Here is a 25,267-nt window from a genome sequence, read left to right on the forward strand (position 1 = left end):
CCCAGCAATTGTGTTCTTGGGCATTAATTTCAGAAACTACCTATTTTCATCCAAGAACTGGTACACAAATGTTCATAGCAGCTCTATTATACTAGTCAAATTTGGAAACAACAAACAATGAGTGGATGGTCAAACTGTGGTACATCCATACCATGAAATTCTACTCAGCAATAGAAAGGAACAAAATATCCACACCTGCACCAGCTGGATGAATCCCAAGGAAATTATGCTGAGTGAAAAAAGCCAGTCCTCAAAGGATATATACTGTGTGATTCCATTTGTGAAGTAATGTAATTCATTTAGAGACCAGATTTCTGGTTGTGGGGAGGCAGGGAAGGATGTAGTCACAGGAGGGTAACAAGAGGGGGCCTTGGGGGCTTGGTACAGCTGGGTACTTGATTTTGACTTGTTGCCCAAGACCATACATGGCATAAGACTGCATAGAGCTCCTCCCACAGCACATGCTCACATGCTCTAGTGGGGCTCGTACCAGTGTAATTTATTTTGGGTTTGATGTAACACCATAATTGTGTGAGATGTTAGTTTAGGGTGGGTGTATGGGGTTGCCCTGTACGTTTCTTGATAATATCCCATGAACCTCTGACTATATCGAAGTAAAAACTTCAACAACAACCATGTAAGTGACACCAAAAAAAAGGACCTGATGTTTTAAGTTTGTATAGTTCAGCCTAATAGGACATAAGAAAATCTGATGAATACACACCAAATGGTACCAGAGATCATCTATTCATGGGGACTTATGAGGGATTTTCACCTTATTATTTGTGCCTTTTTTAGAATTAAAATTTCTCCACAATGTACATGCATTATTCATGTACCCAAAAAGATTAAATAAATGCAGATAGTTAGAACCATGAAAAATAGTCCTAGTGTTTAAATTCTGTCACATGGATGGAATTTAGTGTGGTCTTTTAGTGACCATGTGGTTTTGACAGTCTGTCAACAGTTAAGTTTTTATCAAAAACCTGCTGGTGGAAAGGCATTTGTTTTACTTTTTTTTTTTTTTTTTTTTAAAGTAGGCTTCATGCCTAGTGTGGAGCCCAGTGCGGAGCCCAGTGCAGGGCTTGTATTCATGACCCTGAGATCATGACCTGAGCTGAGATCAGGAGACAGGTGCTTAACCAACTGAGCCTCCAGGCCCCCTGCTTACCTGTTTGTGTTTAGAAGTGTACAGAGATTTCACGCGGTCTGCCTGGATCTGGTCACAGGCACTTTACTATCACAGAATTCTTCTTCTCCAACCATGTAAAAACATATGAATTGTAAATATCTTCTGGATTTTAAATTTATTCTTATTTTTGGATATTTAGCTTGAATGAAAAATGTTCTCTATCTTCAGTGTTCTATAGAGATTATCAGAATTTTTCTTATCTCTCATATGAAATTCCACTGTTTCTCGAATCTAAAAATGTTAGAGGAGAGATTATCGTCAGCTGTACCAGGGACTTTTAGCCCGGTTTTCCTCACATCATCATGTCTTTCAACTCTTGAAGTCTTGGGGGCCATTTGCAGCTCTTCACACCTGACGGTCTCTGTACTCGCCAGCTCTGATAGGAGGCGCAGTTGGGGAGTGGTTTGAAACTGTTCCTAAAGTGAGCTTGATGGATTTTTTTTTTTTTTGTATGTGTATTTCATATGTCCTGTGCCACTCTTATGGCCCGTTAAAACATAAAATTGAGAACTGATTATACCATCTTCACTGATCATGGGACCTTGTGTTGTTGTGAGAAATTATCCATTTGGAGTTAGTGGCGGTCAGCATGGAGCATGGACAAGACCAGGGGTGCTGCAGACCAGGGTGGTAATGGAATGAAATGATCATTCCTGCCTTCTGGCCTCAAAGCTAGTGTGACTTTTTCAGGTCGGTCTTTTCTTTCTTTTTTTTTTCTTTTTTCTTTTCTTTCATTTCTTTTTCTTTTCCTTTTTCTTTTCTTTCTTTTTTCTTCTTTCTTTTCTTTTCCTTTCTTTTCTTTCTTTTTTCTTCTTTTTTTTCTTTCTTTCTTTCTTTTCTTTTCTTTTTTCTTTTCTTTCTTTCTCTCTCTCTCTTTCTCTCCCTCTCCTTCCTTCCTTCCTTCCTTCCTTCCTTCCTTCCTTCCTTCCTTCCTTCCTTCCTTCCTTCCTTCCAGTTATATGTTGAAGCTCTTTATTGTTTATTTGTTTGAGAGAGAATGAGCAAGTGGGGAAAGGGAGAAGCAGACTCCTTACTGAGCAGGGAGCCAATGTGGGGCTCCATCTCAGGACCCCGGGATCACAACCTGAGCAGAAGACACATGCTTAACCAAATGAGCCACCCAGGCACCCTTGTTGAAGCTCTTTAAATCTTTGTATTTGTCTTGCTTTTCCAAGCATAATAAATGATGTCTTAAGTATGAACAAGGGGTCATTTTTCCTTGTAGAAAGTGTTCTGTAATTTATATTTTTCTGGAGTCATTCTAAACTTTGGACACTACTAAACCTCTGGATTTGAAATACTGCCTCCCATGGCCTTCCACCATTGCACCAGCCCCAGATGCAGTTGTTTCATGGGAAGAACTGACCTGACAGTAGGATGAGCCACAACACTAGAACCTCAGGCCCGAGGCGGGGGGTGGGGTGGGGGGGGTAGAGTACGTTCGCCTTCTCTGCTGCTGAGCAGCACAGCTGTTACCATCTGCCCTGTGCTGTTTCAGCATCACCCTGAGCTCGGGGCTGGTGAGGGTGGCCCTACTGCTGCTCCGTGTTTCTCGAGAAGCGGCCAGCTCGGGCACTGCAGCCCCTCTGAAGCTGACATAGGGCAGTCACAAGAATTTCCAGTAACTGCTGCATAACATGCTTTAAACTAACAACAGTGATTTTCTTCTTCTTCTTCTTTAAGTCATCTTAAATTCCTTGACCTACCCCCCGCTTTTGTGAGGATTGAGACATGATTAGATTTCATTCCAATATAGAAAACCTAAGATAAAAAACCATAGGACTGCTAATTCAGAAATAGGAGAGCATTGAAGCAGAAGTCTTGAAAAGAATGAAAGTTTTAAACTATACAACTATATCTATAGACGATCTTAATTCGGTTAAAACAAGGTATTCTTTAGTGAAAACCCCTTTGATAATTTCTACCTTGATCTCTGTTTTTGAGCTACTTATTCTGGAATTATTTTTTTTCAAAGATTAATTGAACTTCGCTTGAAATGTGTGAAGCATATTTAATCTGTTTTAGGGTTGACTTATTCTAATGCACTTGGCAGCCAGAAAGCATTTGAGCAGAGAGGTTGATGGCTGAAGTGAAACAAATGAAGAGACATCCTCTTCAGTCCCCTTCCTCCCCTCTTACGAGTCCACTCGATCCCATGCGGATTTAGTAAGGGCACTGAAAGGTGACTAATTCTGAAGTGCCTGAGTGGGGCTGAGAGAGCTGGGCTAATGCTCAGTGTCGTACGTGTCCTGGCTGGTGGTAATGTTTCATATTTCCTTGTTCATCATGCTCCTTTTCAAGAGTCCATTATTTCAAATAACGCTGTTAGGAGCCGTCAGCTCTTGGCCAGGGCTGTGTGCCTGGTGATTCACATCTATTACCTCATGGACTCCTGCCAACAGCTTTATGGAATAGGTGATTTTACCTTTCTCGTAGGAGAGGAGGAGGTTGACGCTCAGAGAGGTTAAGTGATGGCTAGTCCTAGATATGCCAGCGTGGTTTCTCTGGAAGTGGAGCCTGGGATGAGGATCATGCAGGTAGTTTGTGTGGGAGGCAATCCCAGAGAGCAGGAGTAAGGATGCAGAGAGTGAGAACAGGAGGAAAAGCCAAGACAGGTATGTGTTACTAAGTCTGTGCTATAGCTGTGGTTCCCCCAGGAACTCTGAGAAGTGTTCACAATGCCTCCTAGTGTTGTCCATCCGCGGGATGGGAGACTGGAACATTGATACTCCGACGTCTGTCACCTGTTGGTTGAGAGCTGTGTGAATTCCCCAGAACTTCTGGGCTCTGCAGCTTGAGGTCCCCTGAGACCAAGACTGATTCCAAAACCTGCGCTCCTCCCAGACCATCTCCCTTTCAGCAAATCTATGAGACGGAGTAAGTCAGGGTGACATGGAAATGTAGAGAATGCCTGTAGTAATTATAATAACATGAATAGAAGGCACGTCATAAGTATGATATCTGTAATTATATGAATTTGGGAAGATTTCTGTTGGTGTAGCTTGGTTAATGCTAGTTTGCATTCCTTGCATGGATATAGTTTGGAATATGGGAAGAATGCCCAGAATATTCTAAGTACTGGAGACTATAACTGATTTGGGATTAAAAACGTACCCCATTATTGAGTTTTTAAGGTACATCATGCATACGGGATTATGCTGTTTTTGGTACTTGTGAAGTGTAGTGTTGGATAACGGAGGAAGTGGTGAGGACTAAGGCAGAGCACACTGGGCCTCAGACCATCATTCAGGATAAGTTCCATGTATCTTTTGTTGTTAAAAATCACTTGAGAGGCCCCCCTGGGTAGCTCAGTTGGTTGGGCATCTAACTCTTGATCTCAGCTCACATCTTGATCTCAGGGTCGTGAGTTCCACACCAGGTGTGGAGCTTACTTTTTAAAAAAATTATTTGATAACACCGTAAGGGTTTTTTATTGATACGTAATTGACCTATAACATTGTGGAAGTTTAATGAACATGAATTGCTGTACATGTTGGCTTGATGCAAGTATATATTGCAGTGTGGTTACACTGTAGCAGTTGGCAACACCTCCATCACCTCACAAAATTACATTTCTTTTTTTGTGGTGAGAACATTTAGGATCTAGTTTCTTAGCAACTTTGAAGTAAATAACATAGTACTGTTGGCTCTGACCACAGCATTTTACATTAGCTCTCTTCTAACTACAAGTTTGTACCCTCTGACCCACGTCTCCCATTTCCCCTACCACCCATCTCCGGTAACCACCATTCTACTTTCTGTTTCTACGAGTTTGGCTTTTTAAGATTCCACATCTAAGTGGCATATGGTATGGCATATGGACAGAGAAAGCTCTGTCTGACTTGTCTTGCTTAGCATTATGCCCTCGAGGCCTATCCATGTTGTCGCAAATAGCAGGATTTCCTTCTTCCTTATGAATGTGTCATATTCCATTGTTATGTGTATGCACACACACACATGCACACGCATACCATATCCATTCATTCTTTCACAGACACCTAGGTTAGTCCCATATCTTGGTAATCATGAATAATGCTTGAGTGCAGAGATCCTTTCGATATGCTGTTTTTGTTTTATTCATTTTATAACCCAGAAGTGAGAGTGCAGGATCATAGGGTAGCTCTACTTTTAATTTTTTGAGGAGCCTCCATCCTGGTCTCCACAGTGGCTGCACCAGTTTGCATCCCCACCACCAGTGCACGAGGGCCCCCTCTCTCCAAGTCCTTACCAGCACCTTTTATCTCCTATTTTCTCAGTGATGGCCACTCTTACAGGTGTGAGGTGGCCTCTCACATGGTTCTGACTTGCATGGCCCTGATGCCGAGTGATGTGGAGCATCTTTTCATGTGTCTGTTGATCATTTTGTGAATCTTATTTGGAAAAAAAATCTTTATTCAGATTTTCTGTCCATTTTTTAATTGGATTTTTTTTTTTTTTAATTACTGAGTTACATGAGTTCTAATGTCCCAAAGATGTGCATTCTCCAGAGGTAAACTGTGGGGAATAATGTCTTTGGTGAAAGTATTTCTTAGGGCTTGGGGCCCTCAGCGTACTCCTTGACAGTGAAGTACCCGAAGCATTCTGTTGTGCCAGACTCAGCCTCACGTGGGGTCTGCCACAGGATAGTTGTTGCAAACTATCTACTTAAGGGAAAGAACTCAAGTTGTCATGTTTTGATTCTTCAGCCAGGCAGATTTGGGCAGGGGCTGGCAGTGGTGCAATTGATTTGGAGTATTCCCATATTGCTGCTTAAGGGAGCAGCTCACACTTAGTGGTGTAAACAAACAGCGCGATGTATCAGGTCCAGTCTGTAGGTCAGACGTCAAGGCCCTGTGCCTCACAGGGCACATTGCTCTCTGGAGAGCCCAGAGAAGAACCCACTTCCAAGCATATTCAGGTTGTTGGTGGGGTCCCAGCCCCTGCACCTGTAGGACGAAGGCCCCAGGTTTCTGGCTGGTGGTCCATCTGGGACTGTTCTCAGTTCCTAGACACTGTGTTCCATGCCATGTGTCCCTTGCATCTTCAGAGCCAGCATGGGAGGATGGCCCTGTGTCACCTCCCTCTCTCACTTCCCATATCTTTCTCCAGAAGTACAGGTGCCTTTAAGAGCCTCATCAGGTCAGGCTTGCCCAGATGACCTCTCCGCTTCAAGTCAGCTGTGCCACAGGGCATAACCTAATCATGGCAGTAAAATCAGTCCTGTTAACAGTGCGAGGTTTGCACAGGGTGTGTGTACTGGGAAGCCAGGGATCCTGGAGCCAGCTTAGAAGTCGTCCCCGACCATGTGAAGTAGAGAAGACTCGAGAATTCATACCCCATGGCCCACGTACATGGTGAAAGCTGGCACACACCTGAGCCAGACTGCATTGTCTGTATTCTCCACACGTGCACTGAGGATGGCTAAGCCACTACAAAGTGTTTATAGAATGGCAGATGTGGGGTTCTTGGCATGACAAGGCTGAGGCTGATTATCCCCATTGTTCTTTCCTGGTATCACTGACTCAGCCCAAACTTGAAGCGACCTTGCTCACTTTAATCATAAAGTTCCTTCAACATCATTTCATTGACGTTGCACATCAGGATTGGGTGAATATTTCTGTCCCAAATTCAGATGGGTAACGGGAGGCTCCAGGAGGCTGATGGACTTTAGCCAGGTTGCATGGCTGATGAGCCGCAGAGCCAAGGCCACACTCCTCGGATGTACCACAAGGGCTGCACGCGGGCGGGCTCTGAGCATGCAGAGGTCAGAAAGCATCCTCTGTGGGCGCCGCCCGCCAGAAAGCCTGGGGCGGCAGCTACTCTGCTGTACCGTGTAAGCTGAGAAAGTCTCATTGCAGGGATGTGTAGGCCTCAGGACGAAGCACCGGGTTCCACTCGAGTTAGGGGACAGGTCAGCGGAGAGGCTGGTGTTGGCAGATGAACAGCTGTTCTGTACAGAGTGGGTGATGTGGTGGGAAGGTCAGTACAGGCAGGGGGACCAGCATAGACAGGCACGATGTGCCGGTGACAGGAAGAAGTGCCCCTCGCTGAGGGAGGGCAGGCTGCCTGCGGCCCAGTCGGGGCACAGGCACACGGGACACACTGGGCTCGGGGGGTACGTATTTATTCCTGTTTCCTGTCTGCGTCCCATTTCAAACCCTGACCCAGAGTGTTGTGTTTCCTCAGCTGAACTCGATGCAGAGCACACCCAGAAGGCCCTGGAAATGGAGCACACCCAGCAAGCGAAGTTGAAAGAGCGGCAGAAGTTTTTTGAGGAAGCCTTTCAGCAAGACATGGAGCAGTACCTGTCCACAGGTTACCTGCAGATAGCGGAGAGGAGAGGCAAGTAGGGGCGACCGTGGCTGGCTGGGGGGCGCAGTCCTCAGGAGTCCATTCTCGCCTCGGTCCCCAAAACTTGAAGTGGATGCATCTTGCCACATTTGTCTTGTCAGGGTTTTTGCACCTTCCTGTAGTTGAGGTACTTAGAAAACCTAAAACATGTGTTTTTGTTTTTTTTTTTTTTAAAGGTTAAAAAAAAAAGAAAAGGCAGCATTACCTTTAATTCTACAGAATAATGTCTGTTACTATGTTAGGGTGGTTCTTTCCAGTCTGAGGGTCTGTGGACCTAACTGGCATCACATGTACATACATCTGGCTTGGTGTCTAGCTTAATGCCGCACGGGCATCCTTCCCAGGGTCCGTAAACATGCTTTCAAAGGGCAACGTCTTCAGCGCTGCATCTTCACCGTCAGGAGGTACACGGTGCTCCATTTAACCAGTTCCCTAGTTGGACAGGTTGATCCTTTACCTTTATAAGTGGTTGTGTGGTGAACATCTAGGTGCGTAACTGTCTGCATCTTGATGGTTCCTGAGAACAAAGGGAGCAGGGTCGGGGCCCCTCAGAAGGAGCACTCGGGGTGGCAGCTTCCAATCCCCTTGGACAGGAGCAGCAGGTGGCTCAGGGCGCCGGGGGCGGGACAGAGAAGTGCCCAGGCCTTCCCTGCTGACCCGCATCCCTAAGAGCCCCTCGTCCCCGGATGTGCCAGTACTCAGCCTTCATTCTCTCCCCGGGCCTGGGGTCCCCTGCCCCTCGCCACAGCCCCGATGTCCTTCCTGGTCCTTCTGTCCTTTGGCTTCCCCCAGGAGAGGTTAAAGAAATCAAAAAATGAGAAAGGAAAATAATGTAGAGAAAACAGATTAGAAGTGGTATCTGAATGCCCCAGAATGCACCAGAGGATGCTGTGTGGCCAGTGCTGCTTTTCTTACGGTGGCCGGACAGATTTGAACAACTGTCTCTGTGGACTTGGCTCTTTCCCTGTTGTACGCCAGTGACCCAAAGTCTGTCTTCATCTGGAAAAGTTGGGCTGCATACATGTGATACTCATTTTCCCCAGTGTTTGGTGCTGGTTTTGGACTGAGTGACCCGTTTGCTGTGAAGATTTGGGTCCTGTCCTGGGCAGGGGTGAGGAGGCCATGGGAGCGCAAGCTGCCATGACAGGCCACACACGGGGCAGCTTAACCTGCAGGCTCTGGAGGCTCAAGTCCAAGATCACGGTACTGGCAGGTTTGGCTCACAGGGGAGCCCTCTTCCTGGCTTGCAGCTCACTGTGTCCCCACCTGGGCCATGAGAGGCACCCCCACACACACCGGGCCTGTCTTTCTAGAGGGGCTAATCCCAGTGGGGGGGGCCCAGCCCTCCCCACCTCATCTCAGCCTGTTTGCTTCCCAAGGGCCCCACCACCAGACACTGTCACACTGGGGTCAGGGCTTCAGCAGGAATCAGGGGGACACAGACATTCAGGCCATAAGGGACACGCACATCCTGGCACAGTCGCTCTTAATGAGCCACTGTAGCAGGAGAGCCTGTGTGTTGGGGGCAGCAAAGGGAGCAGGTCCCTCTCCGCATCTGTTCAGTAGGCGTTCCCTGGGCACCTGTGAGCACGCTGCACATTTTTAGGCCCAGAGGAACAAAGAGAAAAATGAAAGTGCCTCTTAAGTCGCCCTTGTTCTTATGGGGGGTGGGGGGAGGCAGGGGGTGAGCATGAAGACTCACTGAGCCGGGTGATGGGTGGAAGGAGCAGGATAGGTTCAGAGGTACCTCCTCCTGAGGACAGTGATCCCCTCGGGACAGGGACCCTCTGTGGATAGCACAGGGACACGCTCAGACAACTCTTATTGGGTAGAGGTCAATTAAATATTAAGGAATTGGATTTTTATGGTTTTGGACACCTGAAAAATAACCTCCCTTCAAATTTGAAAGAAGGGCTCTTTTTTTTTTAAGGTTAAAAAAAATGGAATCAGGCACAGGTTGCCAATTTGTGTGGTTTTTGAAAGCACTGAAGAAGAAAATTGGAAGATTTGGGCTTTTTAGCTTTTCTGCTTCAGCTAGAGCTGGAAAACCCTTCACGGATAACAAGTAGGCATCTCCACAGGGCTGTTCAGAGCCGGCCCGGGACTTCCCGGCCTGGCGAGCCCCACGTGACTTCGCGGAGTATTCATCTCCAAGGATGAACACGGGGATGTTTAATGTAGAAAAATCAGTCAAAATAAAATCTCCATAGTGAACATGGTATTTTGGACTCCCTCCATGAAATCAGAAATAGCATTCTGAATTATTCTCACTGTCCAAAGCATCATTTTTAATTAAGACAAAGGCATGGAAAGTTTTATCCAGAAAAGGGTAAAGGGACATCTGTGGCCACCCTGGATCAGGGTGAGGCTGGAGAACCCATAGAGCACAGAGTGTCATGTGCCTGGAGGGGCATAAAAATCACTGCCAGATGTGCCAAGCAGCAGAGGGGGCCCGGGAGCCACCACGCGCCCAGCAGCGGTGAGGGGGGGCCAGGGTAGGGGGGCCCGGTGCAGCCCTGACCCGGCTCCGTCTCCTGCCCGACACCACTAGGGCAGTTAGCAACGAGCAGATCACCAAGGAGATGCCCTGCTCCTTATCCCCCTGTTCCCACAGGGATCTCAGGCTGGGGGTGGGGGGCTGTCCTGGTGAACTAGCAGCTCAGCGAAGTCCAATCCTGGAGCCGGGGGCGCCCCCCCCCCCCCCCCCGTGCCCTGAGACGCCCTCACTCAGCCCTTGGATGTTCCAGGATGGACCCAGTGCCGGGAAAGAGGAGGTGGTGATGGGTGGGCTGGCGGTAAGATCAGCAAAGTTAGAAAAGATAGAATTAATAGATAAAAATACACCAAACTAAAATTTATAGAGTGTCCCCCCAGTGTGTGGTCTTGAATGGAGTAGTAGCTCCAAGTACCATCGCCAGCTTATGGGTGTGACTTTTAAAAACCCCAGTAAGAGTTTTATTTAGAACTTTGCAATTTACTACAACCCGTTACTGGCTTTCATTGAATTAGGAAGTATTTTAAAGAATCCAAAAAAAAGAACTGAAAATATTTCCAGATTTAACATTTTAATATTTTACCATATTTGCTTCAGATATTGTAAAAAAATGTCATGAAATATTCCAAACATACACAAAGGTATAAGGAATAATAGAAACACCCGTGTATACCAACCAGCCAGCTCAGGAACTGCGCAGCAGCGCCGAGGAAGGCCGCGACGGCCCCCCATACACCCCCCACCCCACCCCCGTGCACGGCCCGATGGGCTCCACCGCGCGTGCTTGCTGTCTCAGCGGGCCTCCCGACCATTGTCCGCGCCGGCACGTTTCAGCCTCAACTGTTCATTTTCACTCTTAAATAGATCGATTCAGTGAATATACTGAAATTTCTTCACTGTGTTGATGGGGGTTTTAATGGTTTCGCATTCTTTCTCATTAAAAACCCCACCGTAAGGGCGTTCTCGTGCGTCTCGGGGCTGCTCACACGCCGGCCCGGCCCGGGGGTTCCCATCCAGCAGGGCCGCGGTGGGCCTGACGTGGCCTTGCCAAGCCGCTGCGGCCGCGGGGGGCTCAGGCTCTGGCGGGCCGCCCTTGGAGGACCGCTTCCTCGGGGGGTCACGAGGACAGCGCCCCCTGGGCCACTGGACGCGCCTCTCGTTCATCTGCTGGTTCTGTCCAGCTCCCGGCCCAGCAGTGTGCGAGTTGTGACCCCGCCTCGTCTCTGCCGACGCTTGGGAGAGCCCGAGGCTCGCGCTTTGCCCATCGGTGTGACGCGAGCTCTTATTTCGGGGTTCTGATCAGCGTTTCCTTGACACTCGGGGCCCTCCGCCCGGGGCATTGGCCCTGCTGATGGGGAGCGAGGCGGTCCCCTTCACCCGCTCCTCGGCTCTCCCATCCTGGAGTGGCCTTGCTCGGGTGCGTTTATTCTGTTGGGACCAGCGCATCGCATCCTGTTGTGGCTCGTCCTGTGTCTCACAGGGCTCCCTCCCTCCCTCCAAGGACGGAGCACCAAGCAGAACGTGGCTCCAACTGCGACTTACCACGTCCTGCTGTGCTTCCTTCGTAAGCTTGCTGTGGTCTCCACTTCACACTTGGCTCTTAAATCCACCTCCAGGTGGCTTTTCTGCGGATCGTGAGGGAGGCCCCAGGCGGGCCCCGCGGCCTCGGCCCCCGCGTTCTTCCCCGCGGCCCCCGCGTCTCGCTGCAGCCCCGGTGCGGCTCTCTGGGGCCTCTGCTCTGTCCCGTCCCCGTGCGTCCAGCCTGGAGCCCGGCGGCACCGTCTTCATTCTCCAGTGAGCCGGGCTTCTCCGGGCACCTGTGGCAGGGCCGCACGCCGGCAGGTTCCCAGGGTGGTTCACAGGGTTTGGGGTCTAACATGACCATTTGGGCTCCGGGTCTCAGGATTCTTGTCTGAATAAGGCAGTCAAGGCGATGAACGTCTCAGGAGGGTAAAGTTCACTTTTAACAGAATGTTACAGGCTTTGACAGGTAATAGGTTTCTTGGGTTTTTCCAGTTTTCCATTACAATTTGACTTGTAAACTGTTTAGAAGGGTTTTTAAGTAACGCGTGAAGGTGTTTGTAGCTACCCTTTGTTACTTTGTGGTTGTTGGAGAATGGGATTTTTTAAATTCAAGACAGAGTTTATCTTTCATGCGTACTTGCAAGATTCTAAACGTTAGGGTTGTGTGTGGACTCCCGGCGTCTCAATATCCCTTCTCACTAAATTTCATTATTTGATAATGTGGCGTCTCAATATCCCTTCTCACTAAATTTCATTATTTGATAATGTGATTGTCACAGAGGTACCTTAAGCCCTCGGTCCCCTCACGAGTATGGGTTTGTTAGATCTTGTCTTTCTGCCGTTCGTTAAACAGCCACCAGGTAGCTGGTCTCACAGACATTCCGGGTTGTCCTCCTGGCAAACTGAGCCTCAGCACTACGCTCTACCTCAGGGGTTTTGGCCTTCTCATAAAGTCTGTTTTGTTTGCTTCTCATGTTTGTTTCTTTTAATGTCCCTATGTTCCAGGAGCGTCTCCTACAAACAGAAAACAGCTAGATGTTTATCCCGTTAATTCAGTGTTATAACCTGGTACACCTGACAGATCTGATTCATTCACATTTACGGAGATGACTGGCCTCCCTGGCTTCATTACCGTCTTACTTGGTGCTAGTCCGACACTTTGAATCCAGTTTTCCTGTCAGTCCCACTCCTGCTGAGAATGGGACAGACAGGCAGGACAGGGGGCCTTCAAACCTGCAGTGAGAACCAGGCCAGCAGCGGGAAAGGCCCCGCTGCCAGGCCTCCTCGTCCACAGAGCAGAACCCACCAGTTTCCCACCTCCTGGCACCTCCACGGGCGCCCGTGTGACCTGGGGGTGCTGTGGCATGGTGACGCCGCAGGGTCCATACCCTGGCCCAGCCCGTGCTCACCACGTGGCTGCAGGGGGCCACTGAGACTCTAGAAGCTTCCCCAGCTCATGGACAGAAAGGACACGGTGTCCGTGTGCATGTCAGTGCTGGTGGGCCACGGTGCTGCCCCCGCGGTGACCAGGCCCTCCCTCGCCCCCACCGCTCCATCCCTGCTCGTTCCTTCCATGCTCCCAGGACCCTCCGCGGAGCAGCCTCCTTGTGGCTGGACCTGCCCTCCAGGGCCTGGCACCTGGGGCCCTGTGTCCCGAGGCTGCAGCTCTGTGAGCGGCTGTCGGATGCTCAGTCTTAAATCCATTTAATGTCCTAAAACTTTAGAGATGACGTTTATCGCCTCTTCGAGCTGCGCAGGGCACCGTCTCTCGGCTTTTACTGTTACTGAAAAGCTGCAGGCCTAGTGACTTCCTCCTCTGCCCTCCTCTGGGATGTCGGCAGAATCCTCACCCCCCCTTCTCATCTTGGAGCCGTGACCGTGCTCAGCCGTCGCGTTTTCCAGCTGTTTCTGTGCAGTCTGCTCGGTGTAGCTTGCGCACTTGAGCGGCCCTCACTGATCTTCAGATTAACTCCTGCCCCAAGTTCTGGAGTTTGGTGATGGAAATATTCACGTCTGGAAGTTTATTTGGCTTCTTCTCAAGTATTTGTTTTCAACCTGTTGTTTTTTGATTCCATCTTTTCATTAAAATACTTAGCCTTGGGGAGGGGGTGTTACACTGAGCGGGTTTCTGCTGACACCCCCACACGCGCACACTCCGTGAGCGAGCCCTGGACCAGCTCCATTGCTGTGTTTACGTTACTGGCATTACTGGAGCGTTACTGGGAGCCGCAGGGCTAAGGGTATTTTGCATCCAGAAAGAACGTGCTTCTGGTCACGCCTGGGGTGATGAAGTCAATTGGCCTGTGGTTTTGGGGACCACAGAGAGGCTGGGGTAGAGGCTCCAGATGCAGGAGGCACCCCCCACCCCCAGACCCAGGCTGACCCCCCCCAAGGGGGTCGATTTTGGCCTGTGGCCGGTCGTTTTCTCTAACCTGTGCTTTACCTGCAGGGACCCGGTGGTGCCACCCGGCCAGCCTGCAGCTGCCCAAACCTTGGCTGCTGTTTAGACCGAGAGGCCCCGAGGGCGAGGATAGTGTCGACCATGACGATGGAGTCTGGGGCCCTCTGTGGGCAGGGAGGTCACGGACCACGTGGCTGTGTGCGACGGCCCCGCTCCCAGCCACACCTGTCAGCACGCGGCTGGCAGTGAGCAGGGAAACTGCCACAAGGGTCCGAACGACACAGCCACCAGGGCTGGTGGGGTCAGAGTGCTGGACCGGGAGGGGTCCCTGTCCTGTTTTAGGAGGTTTCGAGGGGACGTACCTTACAGGGCGGACTGTGCAGGCCTGGTGCATCTGAAGCTCACCTTTTAGTGGCTTCTTGAAGTGTCCTTTCCTCTCCCGCCCGTGTCTTCCCAGAGCCCATGGGCAGCATGTCGTCCATGGAGGTCAACATCGACATGCTGGAGCAGATGGACCTGATGGACATCTCTGACCAGGAGGCTCTGGACGTCTTCCTGAACTCCGGCGCTGAAGACAACATGGTGCCGTCTCCGGTCTCAGGTGGGGAGGACAGCTTGCACCAGCTCTACCACAGCCCCCGTGTCCCTGCGGAGGGAAGACCTCCGAGGCCTGTGACTGGGCCGTGCAGGTCTTGCCGCCGCCACGTTGCCGCACCCACGGGGCATCATGAGGCGAGGGGCGCGCGGGAGGCTCGGTCACCAGGGCCCAGGCGGCTGCATTCAGGTTGTGAGCACCTCTTCCAGCTGGTTAGTCCCTGGGGCAGGGGCTCCCGCATGGTTCGCCCTCCATTCCCCCACCCCCTGGCCCCCAGCAGGTGTTACCTGGGCTCTGGCTCAGCCTGGGCTCCTAGTTCCAGAAATAGCTGCAGCCCTGTGGCAGCTGGCCGCCACTCTCTGCCTTCCCCTCATTGGGCTTCCTGGTTGTGTCCCTCCTGAGCCCCACCCCTTACCTGGGTCAGGTGGGAGAGCCTGCCTGCCCTTCCACGTACAATCAACAGGGGGAGCCCTCCGGCAGCACGCTGCCCCCCCCCCCGCCCCCACCGGCCATGGGGCCCCCACCCCGCAGTCAGACTCCAGCTTTCTTGCCACCCGGTGTAGCCGTCCACGCCTCGAGGCAGTGCTCCCCTCTTGTCCTGGGGGTGCCGAGGCCCATGCACAGAAGGTGGGGACACAGCAGCATGAGCCCCTTCCCCAGAGGCAGGGACAGGCACACAATGACCCCGACCCCTCAGACCTCCTTCTGTTCCCATGACCTTGGAGAACTGCTAAAAGACCAGGGAGTTCTCTTAGGATTCCTCCCGAGGATCTAAAGATGTCCAGGTAGCCGAGGTGACACGGGACGTGCCCCTGAGAAATGCAGCATGTTCTTCGGCACCGTGTGTCTGTCCCTGGCCCCCATCGGGAGGTTTCTGGACCCGTCCCAGGGGCGGAGGGTCGGCGCGGGGCCCCAGCTCCTCACCCTTGGAGGGACGTCTTCAAGAGCAGTTCTCTGCTGCGAGACCCCATGGCATTGTCTTCACTCCGCAGGGCCCGGCTCGGGGGACAGTCGTCAGGAAATCACGCTCCGGGTTCCAGATCCCGCCGAATCGCAAGCTGAGCCACCTCCCTCGCCGTGTGCCTGCCCTGAGCTGGCCGCCCCGGCCCCCGGCGACAGTGAGGCCCCCGTGGTCCAGTCTGACGAGGAGGGAGTTGAGGTGGACACTGCCCTCGCCACGCTACACAGCGACGACAGCGACTCGTAGGTCCGCGTGTCCGGGCAGGTGCGGCCGCACGGAACGTCACCAAGGAGGCAGGTGCTTTTGTGACAGGAGGCTCTTGGCTTTTACTCAGTTGCCAATAATGTGTGAGAAACTAAGACAGCCGACAATAAAGCTTGAGGACTTCATACTGAGCGAGTGCGAGGCCAGTTTGTGCGAAGGGCTCCTAGATCGGCCCCCTGGGCCGTGGGCCACACCGGAGCCCGCGTCAGGAGGCTCGCTGTGGCCTCCCTGCCTCGGCTCGGGGGACGGAAGCCCTTAGCAGACGGTAGATTGTGCTTCATCTAGAACACAGCCCCGTCAGCTTGGGTTTCCAGCTGCAGAGGTTGGAGTCCACAGTCCCCCGGGCGCCCCGACTCTCGGAGCGCACCCCCCGGGCCCAAGGGAGGAGCACTGGGCCCAGAGGGCAGGCGGCCCCTGGAGAAGTGCCTGGCGGCCGTGAGGCTCTGTGCCCCGGGCTGCGGCTGGGGGTCCAGACCACTGCCGGGGCTCCCCGGCCTGGCTGTGGGGCTGGGGGCTTGGCCCGGTTACCAGAAAAGAAAGAGTTTGTCTCATTCACTCATCTTCCACAAGACAGACAAATAGCCAAAAAACTTTGTTTTTATTATTAAACCTTGTAGTACAAACCTGAAAAGTAAACAAAAAACTGGCAATAAACAACATGAAGTCTTCCCTCCCGCGGGAGGAGTGCAGAGCAGCGCTAATAAATTAAATGTCAAACTGTAAGCCATAGGCAGAAGTTTACTGTCAAAAAGGGAAAGTACACAGCAAGGCCATAAAAACCGGACAACCACATTGGAAAACACTTGACTCTGTTTATGTAATTGTTAAATATTCCAAAAACAGTTCAGTCTTCTGCAACAACAACCAACAAAGTGTATCACAGGACGCTCCTGACAGTCCCACTGGCAAGCTCAGTGCAACAGGGGTAGCTACGGGCTCGGTGGATCCAATTACGAAACAAAGAACAGCTTGTGAAAACAGTTCCCTTTTTTATTCCACACGTACTGTACACACAACCGGAGAAGGGCAACAGCTACTCCATTATTATTTTTGTTGTTGTTGTTCAGTGATGTAAGCAGCACTTATAAATGTTACAAGAAAAACCCTGTAAGCATCCAATCCACCCGATGAAGAAACGGAAACGTAAGGCTTTTTCTTCATCTTGTCTTCGCGCCCTCCCCACCCCCCACCAAGAAAAAGGCTCAAGTATTTAAAACAATTTACAGGCGTTATGTACAAAAGGGATGGGATTCTTTTTTTTTTCTTTTTCTTTTTGTTACAACATGGAGAGAAAAAATAGACAAGATGAGCGCAAATGCATTTTCACATTCAAAAAAGAACTGCAGACCTCCTAGTGGCTCTAAGTGTGACCGTCAACGAAACGAATTTAAAAGAAAGAAAGATTAATGCTGACTTGTGAAGGTGTGAAACAAGCGGTGAGATGGAGACGGAATGTTAGAAAGATTGCACATCTATGACGAAGAAGCACTTACGGCTTCGATCACTTTTTTTTTCCTTTTTTTTTTTTTTTTTTCTCGTAAGGATGCTATTGAAGGGTTTTTGATAAAGTAGCCAACAGCACCAAAAAATAACAGAATGGATTTCCTAATGAAATCAGGCACAGGTGTCCCTCACGTGACCCCTCCAAGGCAGGCAGTCGTCTTCTCCCGCTCTCCTCTTTTCCAAAAACAGATGCATAGTGATGTGCTGGTAAAGAGAACCTCGGCGCTCCTCTTCCGCGTTTTGCCTCGGCTCTGCCTTCAGCTGCCGTGACCGCCCCAAGACACAGAATGGGGATTCTCCGGTTTTTAAAATTACAAACTCATTTTGCACATGACAGAAGAAAAGACAGCCAAAGTAAAGCCATTTCTTTTCAAGTTTTGTGGTGTGTGTGTGTCTCCTATCCCTTTTCCTCTCTAGAAAAATCTGCTCACAACTTGATGGTTTTTAAAATTTGTTCTCCAAACTTCACCCTCTTCAAAAATGGGTTAAAAAGCCTTTTTTTCCCCCAAGTTACCAAAGAAAAAACAAAAAAACAAAAACAAAACAAAAAACCAAAAAGGCTTTTTTCCAGCCACAGGGGCGATACAAATTAATACAGCCCCTCAAGGGTTTTTAAAACAGTGAATATACGGCAGTTTCAAAAATCTGACTGCAGTATCTAGGTATTCTAAGTACAAAAAAAAGTTCAACAGTTTAATGCTAAAACAAAATTAGTTCTCTAAAACCAGAAGAAAATCTTCTTTAGAGCTAGTGCAAAGACAGCTTGTATCCTACAGCAAGTACTCCAAACTAGAATATAATAATTACAAAAAAATATATATCAATCGACACGGGTGTTGGCATCTTCACGACGAGCTCGAAGCACTTTTGGATGAACTGGAGGATGAAAGCCGGGATGGCGGCACGTCCACGGTCGCTCTCTTGCGGGGCCCTCTTTTTGGTGTAGGTTTACTGAGACAGTTCTCGATGCTGCCGTTCTTACCAGATACTTTGCCGCAGATCTGATTGACCAGGCTGATGATCTGCTCCTGTTTCGGGTCAAAAGGAAGACCGTGAATCACCCGGGTCAGCACCGTCCCAGGAGCACCCAGGGGAAGGCTTTGCAGGGGACCCGCTGGCCGCCTGCAGAGGTCCCCTCACTCACACCCCAGGTCGAAGGCTCTCGTCTCCCAGAGAAACGCCTGCAAGTCCGCACCTCCACATGGCGCCCCCCCCCCCCCCCCGTGGCTGCAGGAAGCCCTGAACTCCAGGAGGTGGGGGAGCCGCACACTCAGCTCCCCGCACGGCCTCCTCACCTCCTCACAGAGCCGGAGCCAGCCAGGCGGGTCACTGCCCACGGCCCTTTCCCAGCACCCGCCCCCACCCCATGCCCCCACCCCATCCCCCCACCGGGGCCTGGCTCAGCGCAGAGACGGAGCTCAGCTCCCCCGCACCAGGCGTCTCGGAGGGAGACCCAGGGCTTGGGCTCTGGCCACTTGCCGCCCGCACGGTGACCAGCGCCTGAAGCTGTTGCAGCCCAGCCACCACCCTGACGCTGGAGCCTCCCCCTTCACCTGGTCGTGCCCAGCAACACACTCGTCTGCTCAGAAATACTTCCGGTGCTCCCTCCTCCTCGGCGTTGGGAGACCGCTCTCAAGCATTCTCAAAATTCGGTCAAGGGAACCCTCAGCCACTGGCATCAAGGATGTTTTTGTAACGTCAACACAACTCTGAACCACCGAGTTTTACAAGAAACCACGGGGCAAAATCCCAAATTGGCACGTGGCCTGACCTGCACCTCGTGAGCACCTCCCCTGGACGAGGGATGGAGGGGCCATGGGGACACGGGATGGGAGTGGCCAGCGCTGTACTCAAAGGCCCGGGCCGGCGGAGTCCCAGGTGGGCCCCTCCAGCAACAGGGGTGGAGGTGTTAGAGGTGAAGGAAGGAAGCATCTGGAGGAACAGGGTGGCACGTTTATGAAGGCGCCGCCGCGCCACGTGCGAGCTGCTTCTGGTCAGCCTGCTGCTGGAGGGCGAACAGCTGCTTAGCACCCACTGCAAGTGGCTGGTGCCCCCTGCCACCCCCCTCTGTCCCCCTGGCTCCCTGGGATCCCCACACACGGACTCCCCAAGACCTGTGGGCCTCACAAGCCATTTCAGAAACCCAAGCCAGAGTCAGCAAGTCCCTGCGTCACACACACTTGCTGTCAACCGGAGGAAGCGGTTCCGGATTCATTCACTAACATGAGGCCCGCGGCCAAGGAGGCGGCTTCTCGTGCCCTCCTCTTACCAAAACCAACTTGAGGGTGAGCGTCAGACGGACCTACGGCCTGGGTTCCACCCAGTATTCCGGTCGCCCAGGACACCTGCCCACATGCAGGTCCAGGCGGCTGGAGACCGAAGGACCCGTGTTGGAGCGCCTCCAAGTCCTGCGGGCCGAGCCCCCGTGCTGGCCGCTGAGCTCCACAACCCTCCCCCCGCCACGCCGGGCTGTCCTGACTCTGTTATGTCCGAACAGGGTCAGGGATTCGCGGTTGAAGTGAAGCAGCAGGGAGGACAGTGCTTACCGGCCCTCACCCAACACGCGTGCACCTCTTTCTGCCAAAGGCTCACCTGCTCTGAGCCACAGCCTGAACCCCGGGAAGCAGGGCCCCCTGGTCCACCCCCCCAGTTCCGCCAGGCCTCGGATGCGGGACAGCAGAGCGGTCCCCTCCCCCAGGACCAGCCACTGGGGACGTGGTGGGTGGAGGGGCCCAGGGCGCACGCGGCCTGCGGAAGGAGGACTGGTCCTCCAGGAGACAGCGGGAGGGCCTGGGGCCAGGAATGGTGAGCTGAGCACTTAGGGGCAGGGCCTTGCGCTCCAGGAGGCCGCTGCGTGGAAGGCAGGTGCATGCGCCACGCACGGCAATCCAGGGGGTCACAAGCAACTGGCCCCAGAGGGCACAGCCCCGGGGATCAAAGGAAGCCCCGCCACCCGGGGTCTGACCTGCTGTCGACACGAGCGGCACAGGGCTGGGCTTGGGATGGAGGCGGTGGCTCTCCCACAAGACACATGTGAGGCGCAGAACCAGGGGAAGGGACAAGGGTGTGTGTGTGGGGGGGAGACCATGAGAGGGGATCACGGGGGGCACGAGGGCGCAGGAGCGGCGAGAGCCGGCCGGCCCCGGCACTGGGCCCTGTGGAGTCAAATGCTGAAAGAGGCCTCCAGGCTTCTGCTCAGAAGCCTGCGTGAGGACAAGCAGGGCCCGGTCTCGTGTGCCCCGGGGACAGGGAGGCCCACTGGGTGCTGGTGGCACCCACGCCCAGGCGCCCACAGAGCCCACCCCAACCCGGGGCCGGCCGGCACACGCGGGCACAGGGGCCCCAGGTGTCAGCCCGGGTGCGGGAGTCTCACCGCACCCCCCTCGGCCGGGGACCGGGGAAGGGCTGATTCATCTCGTGTCTCAGAGGCCCCGCGGGGCTTCAGGGGGAAGGTGCTCTGGCCCCAGCCCCGTCCCCCCACAGCAGGCGGCTCTGAGGCCCTACCCCCCAGCACAGTCATGGCTGCTCACGGACGGCCCAGGACCTGAGGGAGGGAGACGAGGCCCGGCCGTCCCCCCAGGTCCGTCTGTTCCATGGTGGGGGTGCAGGTCGGCACCCAGCCCTGGCGGCACCATCCCTTGTCTCCCAGGCCATCCCCCAGGCCTTGAACACAGGTCCCTGGGACGCGGGGCCAGGGCGGCCACGGAAGTGGGGGCCGGGCTGCCGTGAACAGGAAGAGGAAACCCCCCATGACACAAGGTCCGTCGAAGTAAAAGGCTTTTCTGGTCGGGGTTCGTGGGCTCCTTCAGCTCCGGCGGACACAGGCTGCCCCAGGCTCCGGCCGCAGCAGGCCCGCCACACCGACGCAGGGCCTGGGGCGCGCCGCGGACTGACCTCGTCGTAGCGGTACATCAGCTTCAGGCCTCGGCAGGACTTCTGCTTCTCCACGTGGCGCAGGGCGCACTCCAGACAGAACACCACGTTCTCGTTCTCCTGCACGACCTGCGGGGACAGCGGGCCTGAGGGCCGGGGCAGAACACCCGCCAGGCGGGGGCCTCGTGCCCCTGCGAGGTCCTGGGCTCCCGGGCCAAGGGGGGGGCAGGTGGGCCGGGCTGTGCAGGGCCGCTGGTTTGCGGGCGGGGGGGGCCCTCGCCCCGCCCCCCAGTCCTGGCCTTCAGAGAAGGGAAGGTGCTGCCTCCACACGCGTCTCCAGACGCTTGGGGTTGACGTGCGCTTCCAGAAAGACGCGGGGGCAACACCTGGCTGCCCGAACAAGCTGTAGGAGTGAGGAGCCAACACGGACGGGAGGAAACCCATCACCTTTTAAGGACACTTGCTCTCACAGAAAGACACAAAACCCAGGAAACTGTAACAAAAATACCAGCCTGTTACTAATCCCAGCAACAAAAGTCATAACATAATATCTTTTTTCTACCTGCAAGTTCAGGATGGGGATGGCTTGTGCCTTCTCACGACCGGTCAGGCTGGCAGGAAACGCCTGGGGACAGCTGCAGCCCTCGCCCCCCCCCCCCCCCCGCCGCCGGTCTCCAGGACAGCCGAGAAGAAGCCCCGGGAACAGGCCGGTGCCCCGCGCAGGGTCATGTCTGCGCCTTCCAGGCTCACGGTCCCCGTGGAGGGTCCCCATCCCGACACAGGCCTGCGGGGGCTTCTTGCCAGTGCCGCTCACAGAATAGCTCTAAGATCAGGGGACATGCTAGTGACCTCCTTGCCTAGGAACGTGGCTCTCGATCTACCTTTTTAAAACTACCTCGGAAAACACACGCCGGGCAGAAGCAGCCACAGGCCGTCCTGGACTCAGGAGAAGATTACATCCTGAGGGGCCACAGGGCTCAAAACACCCTCGGGCTGAAATGCAGGGAACGCACCCACCTCCGCATCGCGGCATCACCACGGCTCGGGCTCCACGCCCACAGCTGGGCCTAGTCACCCAGCACAAAGCCTGTGTGGGCAGAGGGCGCCCACCGGCTCCCGCCCTGCCCTGACTGCTGTGCTGAGGGGGAGGACGCGGAGCGCAGGGCGGCCGGCAGCTGCGGCCCCCACGGTGCCCGCTGCACAGAGGATCAGGCGGGGACGAAAAATAGACATTTGAGCCCAGGCTCTACTGAGTGCAGAGCAGAGACCTCAAGAGTCCCCATCTGTGTGCACAATGGGACCCCCATGCCCCGCCCCGCTCACAGGTCCTCACCCCAGAATGTCAGAAGGGGGCCGCATTTGGAGACGGGGCCTTTGGAGAGGCCACTGAGATACACGGCAGCCCTAGGGCAGGCCTCGTCCCATCAGGACGCCGTCCTTACAAGAAGTCACAACAGCGGCACACATGCAGGCCAGCCCCGGCCCCCAAAGCGGAGCCCCCCGCCACCCGAGCTCCGCGTATGGACTTGGCCACAGCGTTGGCGGACGAACGCGGGATCCCCCTCCTGCTGGCCTTCGGGCTTGACTGGCAGCAGCCACAGCAGCTGGGCTGGCCGGGCAGGGGTGGAGGCGCCACGCAAGCCCCGAGCCCCGACCTGCGGCCGCACCTGCTGCGGGAGCGCACGTGCCCCGCCGAGGCCCGGCCCCCAGGCTCACCATGGACAGGTAGCACAGGTGCTGGCAGACCTGACACCTCCTCTCCGACGTCTCCAACTGTAGCCACTTTCGAGGCTTTTTCTTGCCATCCGCCATGGCGCCGTTGCTGTCGTGGCTGCCGTAGCGGGCGGACGAGTGGAGACCAGCCTCGAACAGCTGCCGCCGCTGCCGCAGCTCCGTATCCCTGCACACAGAGCGGGGCGGGTGTCAGGGCGGGACCGGGACGTCATGCGCCTGGGCCTCTGGGAGGCGGCGCTGCAGCCCATCCACCCTGGGGCTCCTCCGACGCCCCGCACTCAGCTGACCCGGGGACAGGTGGCAGCAGGGGGGCGGCACCGCAGCGCCCGGGGACCGCCGCCCTCCTTGTCCACCCTCCTTCCCTCTGGAGGCGGCCCTCCTGCCTCCTCCCTGCAGGTCAGCACTTCCGACCTGGAGCCTCAGGCCTCCGGAGGGAGAGGGAAGGGGAGCCAAGCCCTCGCTCCCCCCAGAGGGGACCCCGTATTACCTGAGCTCATCCAGAAGGGCGGAGATGGTACTGAGAGTGGGGCCATTCTCCTTCTTCGCTTCCGCTTGTGCAATCTGGTAGAGTAACTTCTCCATGGAGAATGGCTTGGCTATATGGCGACGCTTCATTTCCTGGAAGGGGTGGTCGCGGGGCCTTATTAGGGCGGCTGTCTGCCCTCGTTTGGATGGTCGGGGCGGCGGGCTCGCTGAATTCCCAAACCCTGAATTCCACGTGGGTCCAAAGCAACTGAAAACCCTACAACCATCCTGTCTGCCCACTGGGAGGTCGGCACCAACAGCAGGAAAGCCCTCTGGAGTGGGCACACGCTTCCTGCCAGGGCACGTTCCCCTTAACTCCTCGTGTGATGCCTTCCTGCTGCCGGGTACAGGTCACAGAACCCAGAACCTGTCAGATACTGACTACTCTCCCCCTTCCCTAGAGAGACCCCTGCCGCCCGGGAGAGCCCTCGAAGGAAGTCCTGAAACTCCACGTTCCCTCCAAGCAGACCGGTGTGTGAGAGCTGCGCTGGCGTGCGCTGGCCCAGCCCTACCTTGGCCGTCTCGAAGCCCATACTTGTCCACTGGGTGGTGGCGAAGTGCACGGTCTCGGAGACGCTGTAGCCACAGCACACTTTGGACACAAAGGAGCCCGGGAAGCAGACGACAAACTGGCCACTCTGCTGCACGGTCCTGTGCACCTTGATCCCCTCCTTGCACAGCACCTCCGGGGAGATCTAGGGGCACAGGCTGGGCTCAGGAGCACCCCAGGCTGTCGCCCCCTGACCACCGCCCACGGAGCCCCCCCCCCCCACCTCTGGGACAGCCCTGCGGCCACCCCAGGACACAGCCCATCCCCGGCAGGCGTGTCAGCACACACACCTGTTCTCCAGGGGGACCTTCAGGGCTTAAGAAGGGGTGTGCGTGCCAGGACCTAAATTTAATGTAAAGGTCTGGTTCTCCTTTAGGAAAGACATGTAATTCCCAAAAGAACAAGGCTCTAAGTTGATCCTGCCACAAGAGGGTCACAGTCACTGTGACTACACAGCCCAGTCCCCACGTGGCACGGCAGGGTTGGCACGGGGTAAGTTCACCCCAACCAGGGGGCCACAGGGTGGCCTCAGGGCCCAGAACACAGCCCAAGGCCAGACTCCCAGGGACTCAGCAGGCCCAGGACTTCCTGCGAACACAGTCAGAAGCCTTCACGTTCGCTCCTGTGGCGCTGAGCGCTCCCGGCCAGCGGGCCGGCCAGCCCGGCTCCCCACAGCTGGGTCCCCCAGGACACCCTGTCCTCCACGTACAACACAGCAGGCCCTAAACGGAGGCCAAGGCCCCCTGGACGAGCCTTGAACCCTGTCATCTGAGGAGAGAGCTTCCCCAGTTTGACTTTCAGGACAGAGGACATTTCCCAGTGTCCTCTTTGCCTCTGAAGGGCAGATGGGCATGGAGAGTGACTTTCTCCAACAGCCCCGAGTCCCCGCTCTGCCCAGACGCTTGCCCCCGGGTCCGCAGCTGCAGCAGCAGGCCCTACCATGACGTTGCTCTCCAGCATCTGCAGCCCTGGGGTACCGTTGGCCTGCAGCAGCGTGTGCACCACGTCTTCGAGCTTGTTCTCCTCCTCAGCAGGAATGCAATACCTGGGACGTTGGGAAACACGGGCAGAGCAGAGCCTTGACAAGGACCCTCTGCCCAGGGAGCTCGTGCTGGGCGCCCCGCACCCTCCCCCCAGGGAGACGACCAAGCCCGGGCCTGCGACTGCGTCTCCCTGCGTGGCCCAATGGCAGCGACAACGGGCAACTCACTCCTCTTGTGCAGAGCTGACCTACGTGCAAGCCAAAAACACCTTCACGCCCAAACCAGACGTTTAGAACGCCCAATGAATCAGATGCGCGCGCGCACACACACACACGCAA

At 54.4% G+C, this 25,267-nt stretch overlaps 2 protein-coding genes across 5 annotated transcripts in view; one reads left to right on the forward strand and one right to left on the reverse strand.

Moving 5' to 3' along the window:
- Window positions 1-15,886, forward strand: part of DTNBP1 (dystrobrevin binding protein 1) — a 127,842-nt gene extending 111,956 nt beyond the window's left edge. For both annotated transcript variants that reach the window (XM_055322926.1, XM_055322927.1), the window contains exons 8-10: window positions 7,358-7,513; window positions 14,399-14,542; window positions 15,529-15,886. In XM_055322926.1, the coding sequence (XP_055178901.1) occupies window positions 7,358-7,513; window positions 14,399-14,542; window positions 15,529-15,743 (515 nt within the window). In that variant the 3' untranslated portion in view covers window positions 15,744-15,886. The remainder of the gene's footprint in view (window positions 1-7,357; window positions 7,514-14,398; window positions 14,543-15,528) is intronic.
- Window positions 15,887-16,340: 454 nt separating this feature from the next.
- The window catches only part of JARID2 (jumonji and AT-rich interaction domain containing 2), a 260,567-nt gene continuing 251,640 nt past the window's right edge, over window positions 16,341-25,267 (reverse strand). For all 3 annotated transcript variants that reach the window (XM_055322925.1, XM_055322923.1, XM_055322924.1), the window contains 6 exons: window positions 24,886-24,991; window positions 23,909-24,091; window positions 23,359-23,489; window positions 22,854-23,037; window positions 21,159-21,266; window positions 16,341-18,292 (listed from right to left, as the gene is read on the reverse strand). In XM_055322925.1, coding sequence (XP_055178900.1) covers window positions 18,110-18,292; window positions 21,159-21,266; window positions 22,854-23,037; window positions 23,359-23,489; window positions 23,909-24,091; window positions 24,886-24,991 — 895 coding nt within the window. In that variant the 3' untranslated portion in view covers window positions 16,341-18,109. The remainder of the gene's footprint in view (window positions 18,293-21,158; window positions 21,267-22,853; window positions 23,038-23,358; window positions 23,490-23,908; window positions 24,092-24,885; window positions 24,992-25,267) is intronic.

This window comes from Nyctereutes procyonoides, unplaced genomic scaffold (assembly GCF_905146905.1).
Source record: "Nyctereutes procyonoides isolate TBG_1078 unplaced genomic scaffold, NYPRO_anot_genome, whole genome shotgun sequence".
NCBI lineage: Eukaryota > Metazoa > Chordata > Mammalia > Carnivora > Canidae > Nyctereutes > Nyctereutes procyonoides.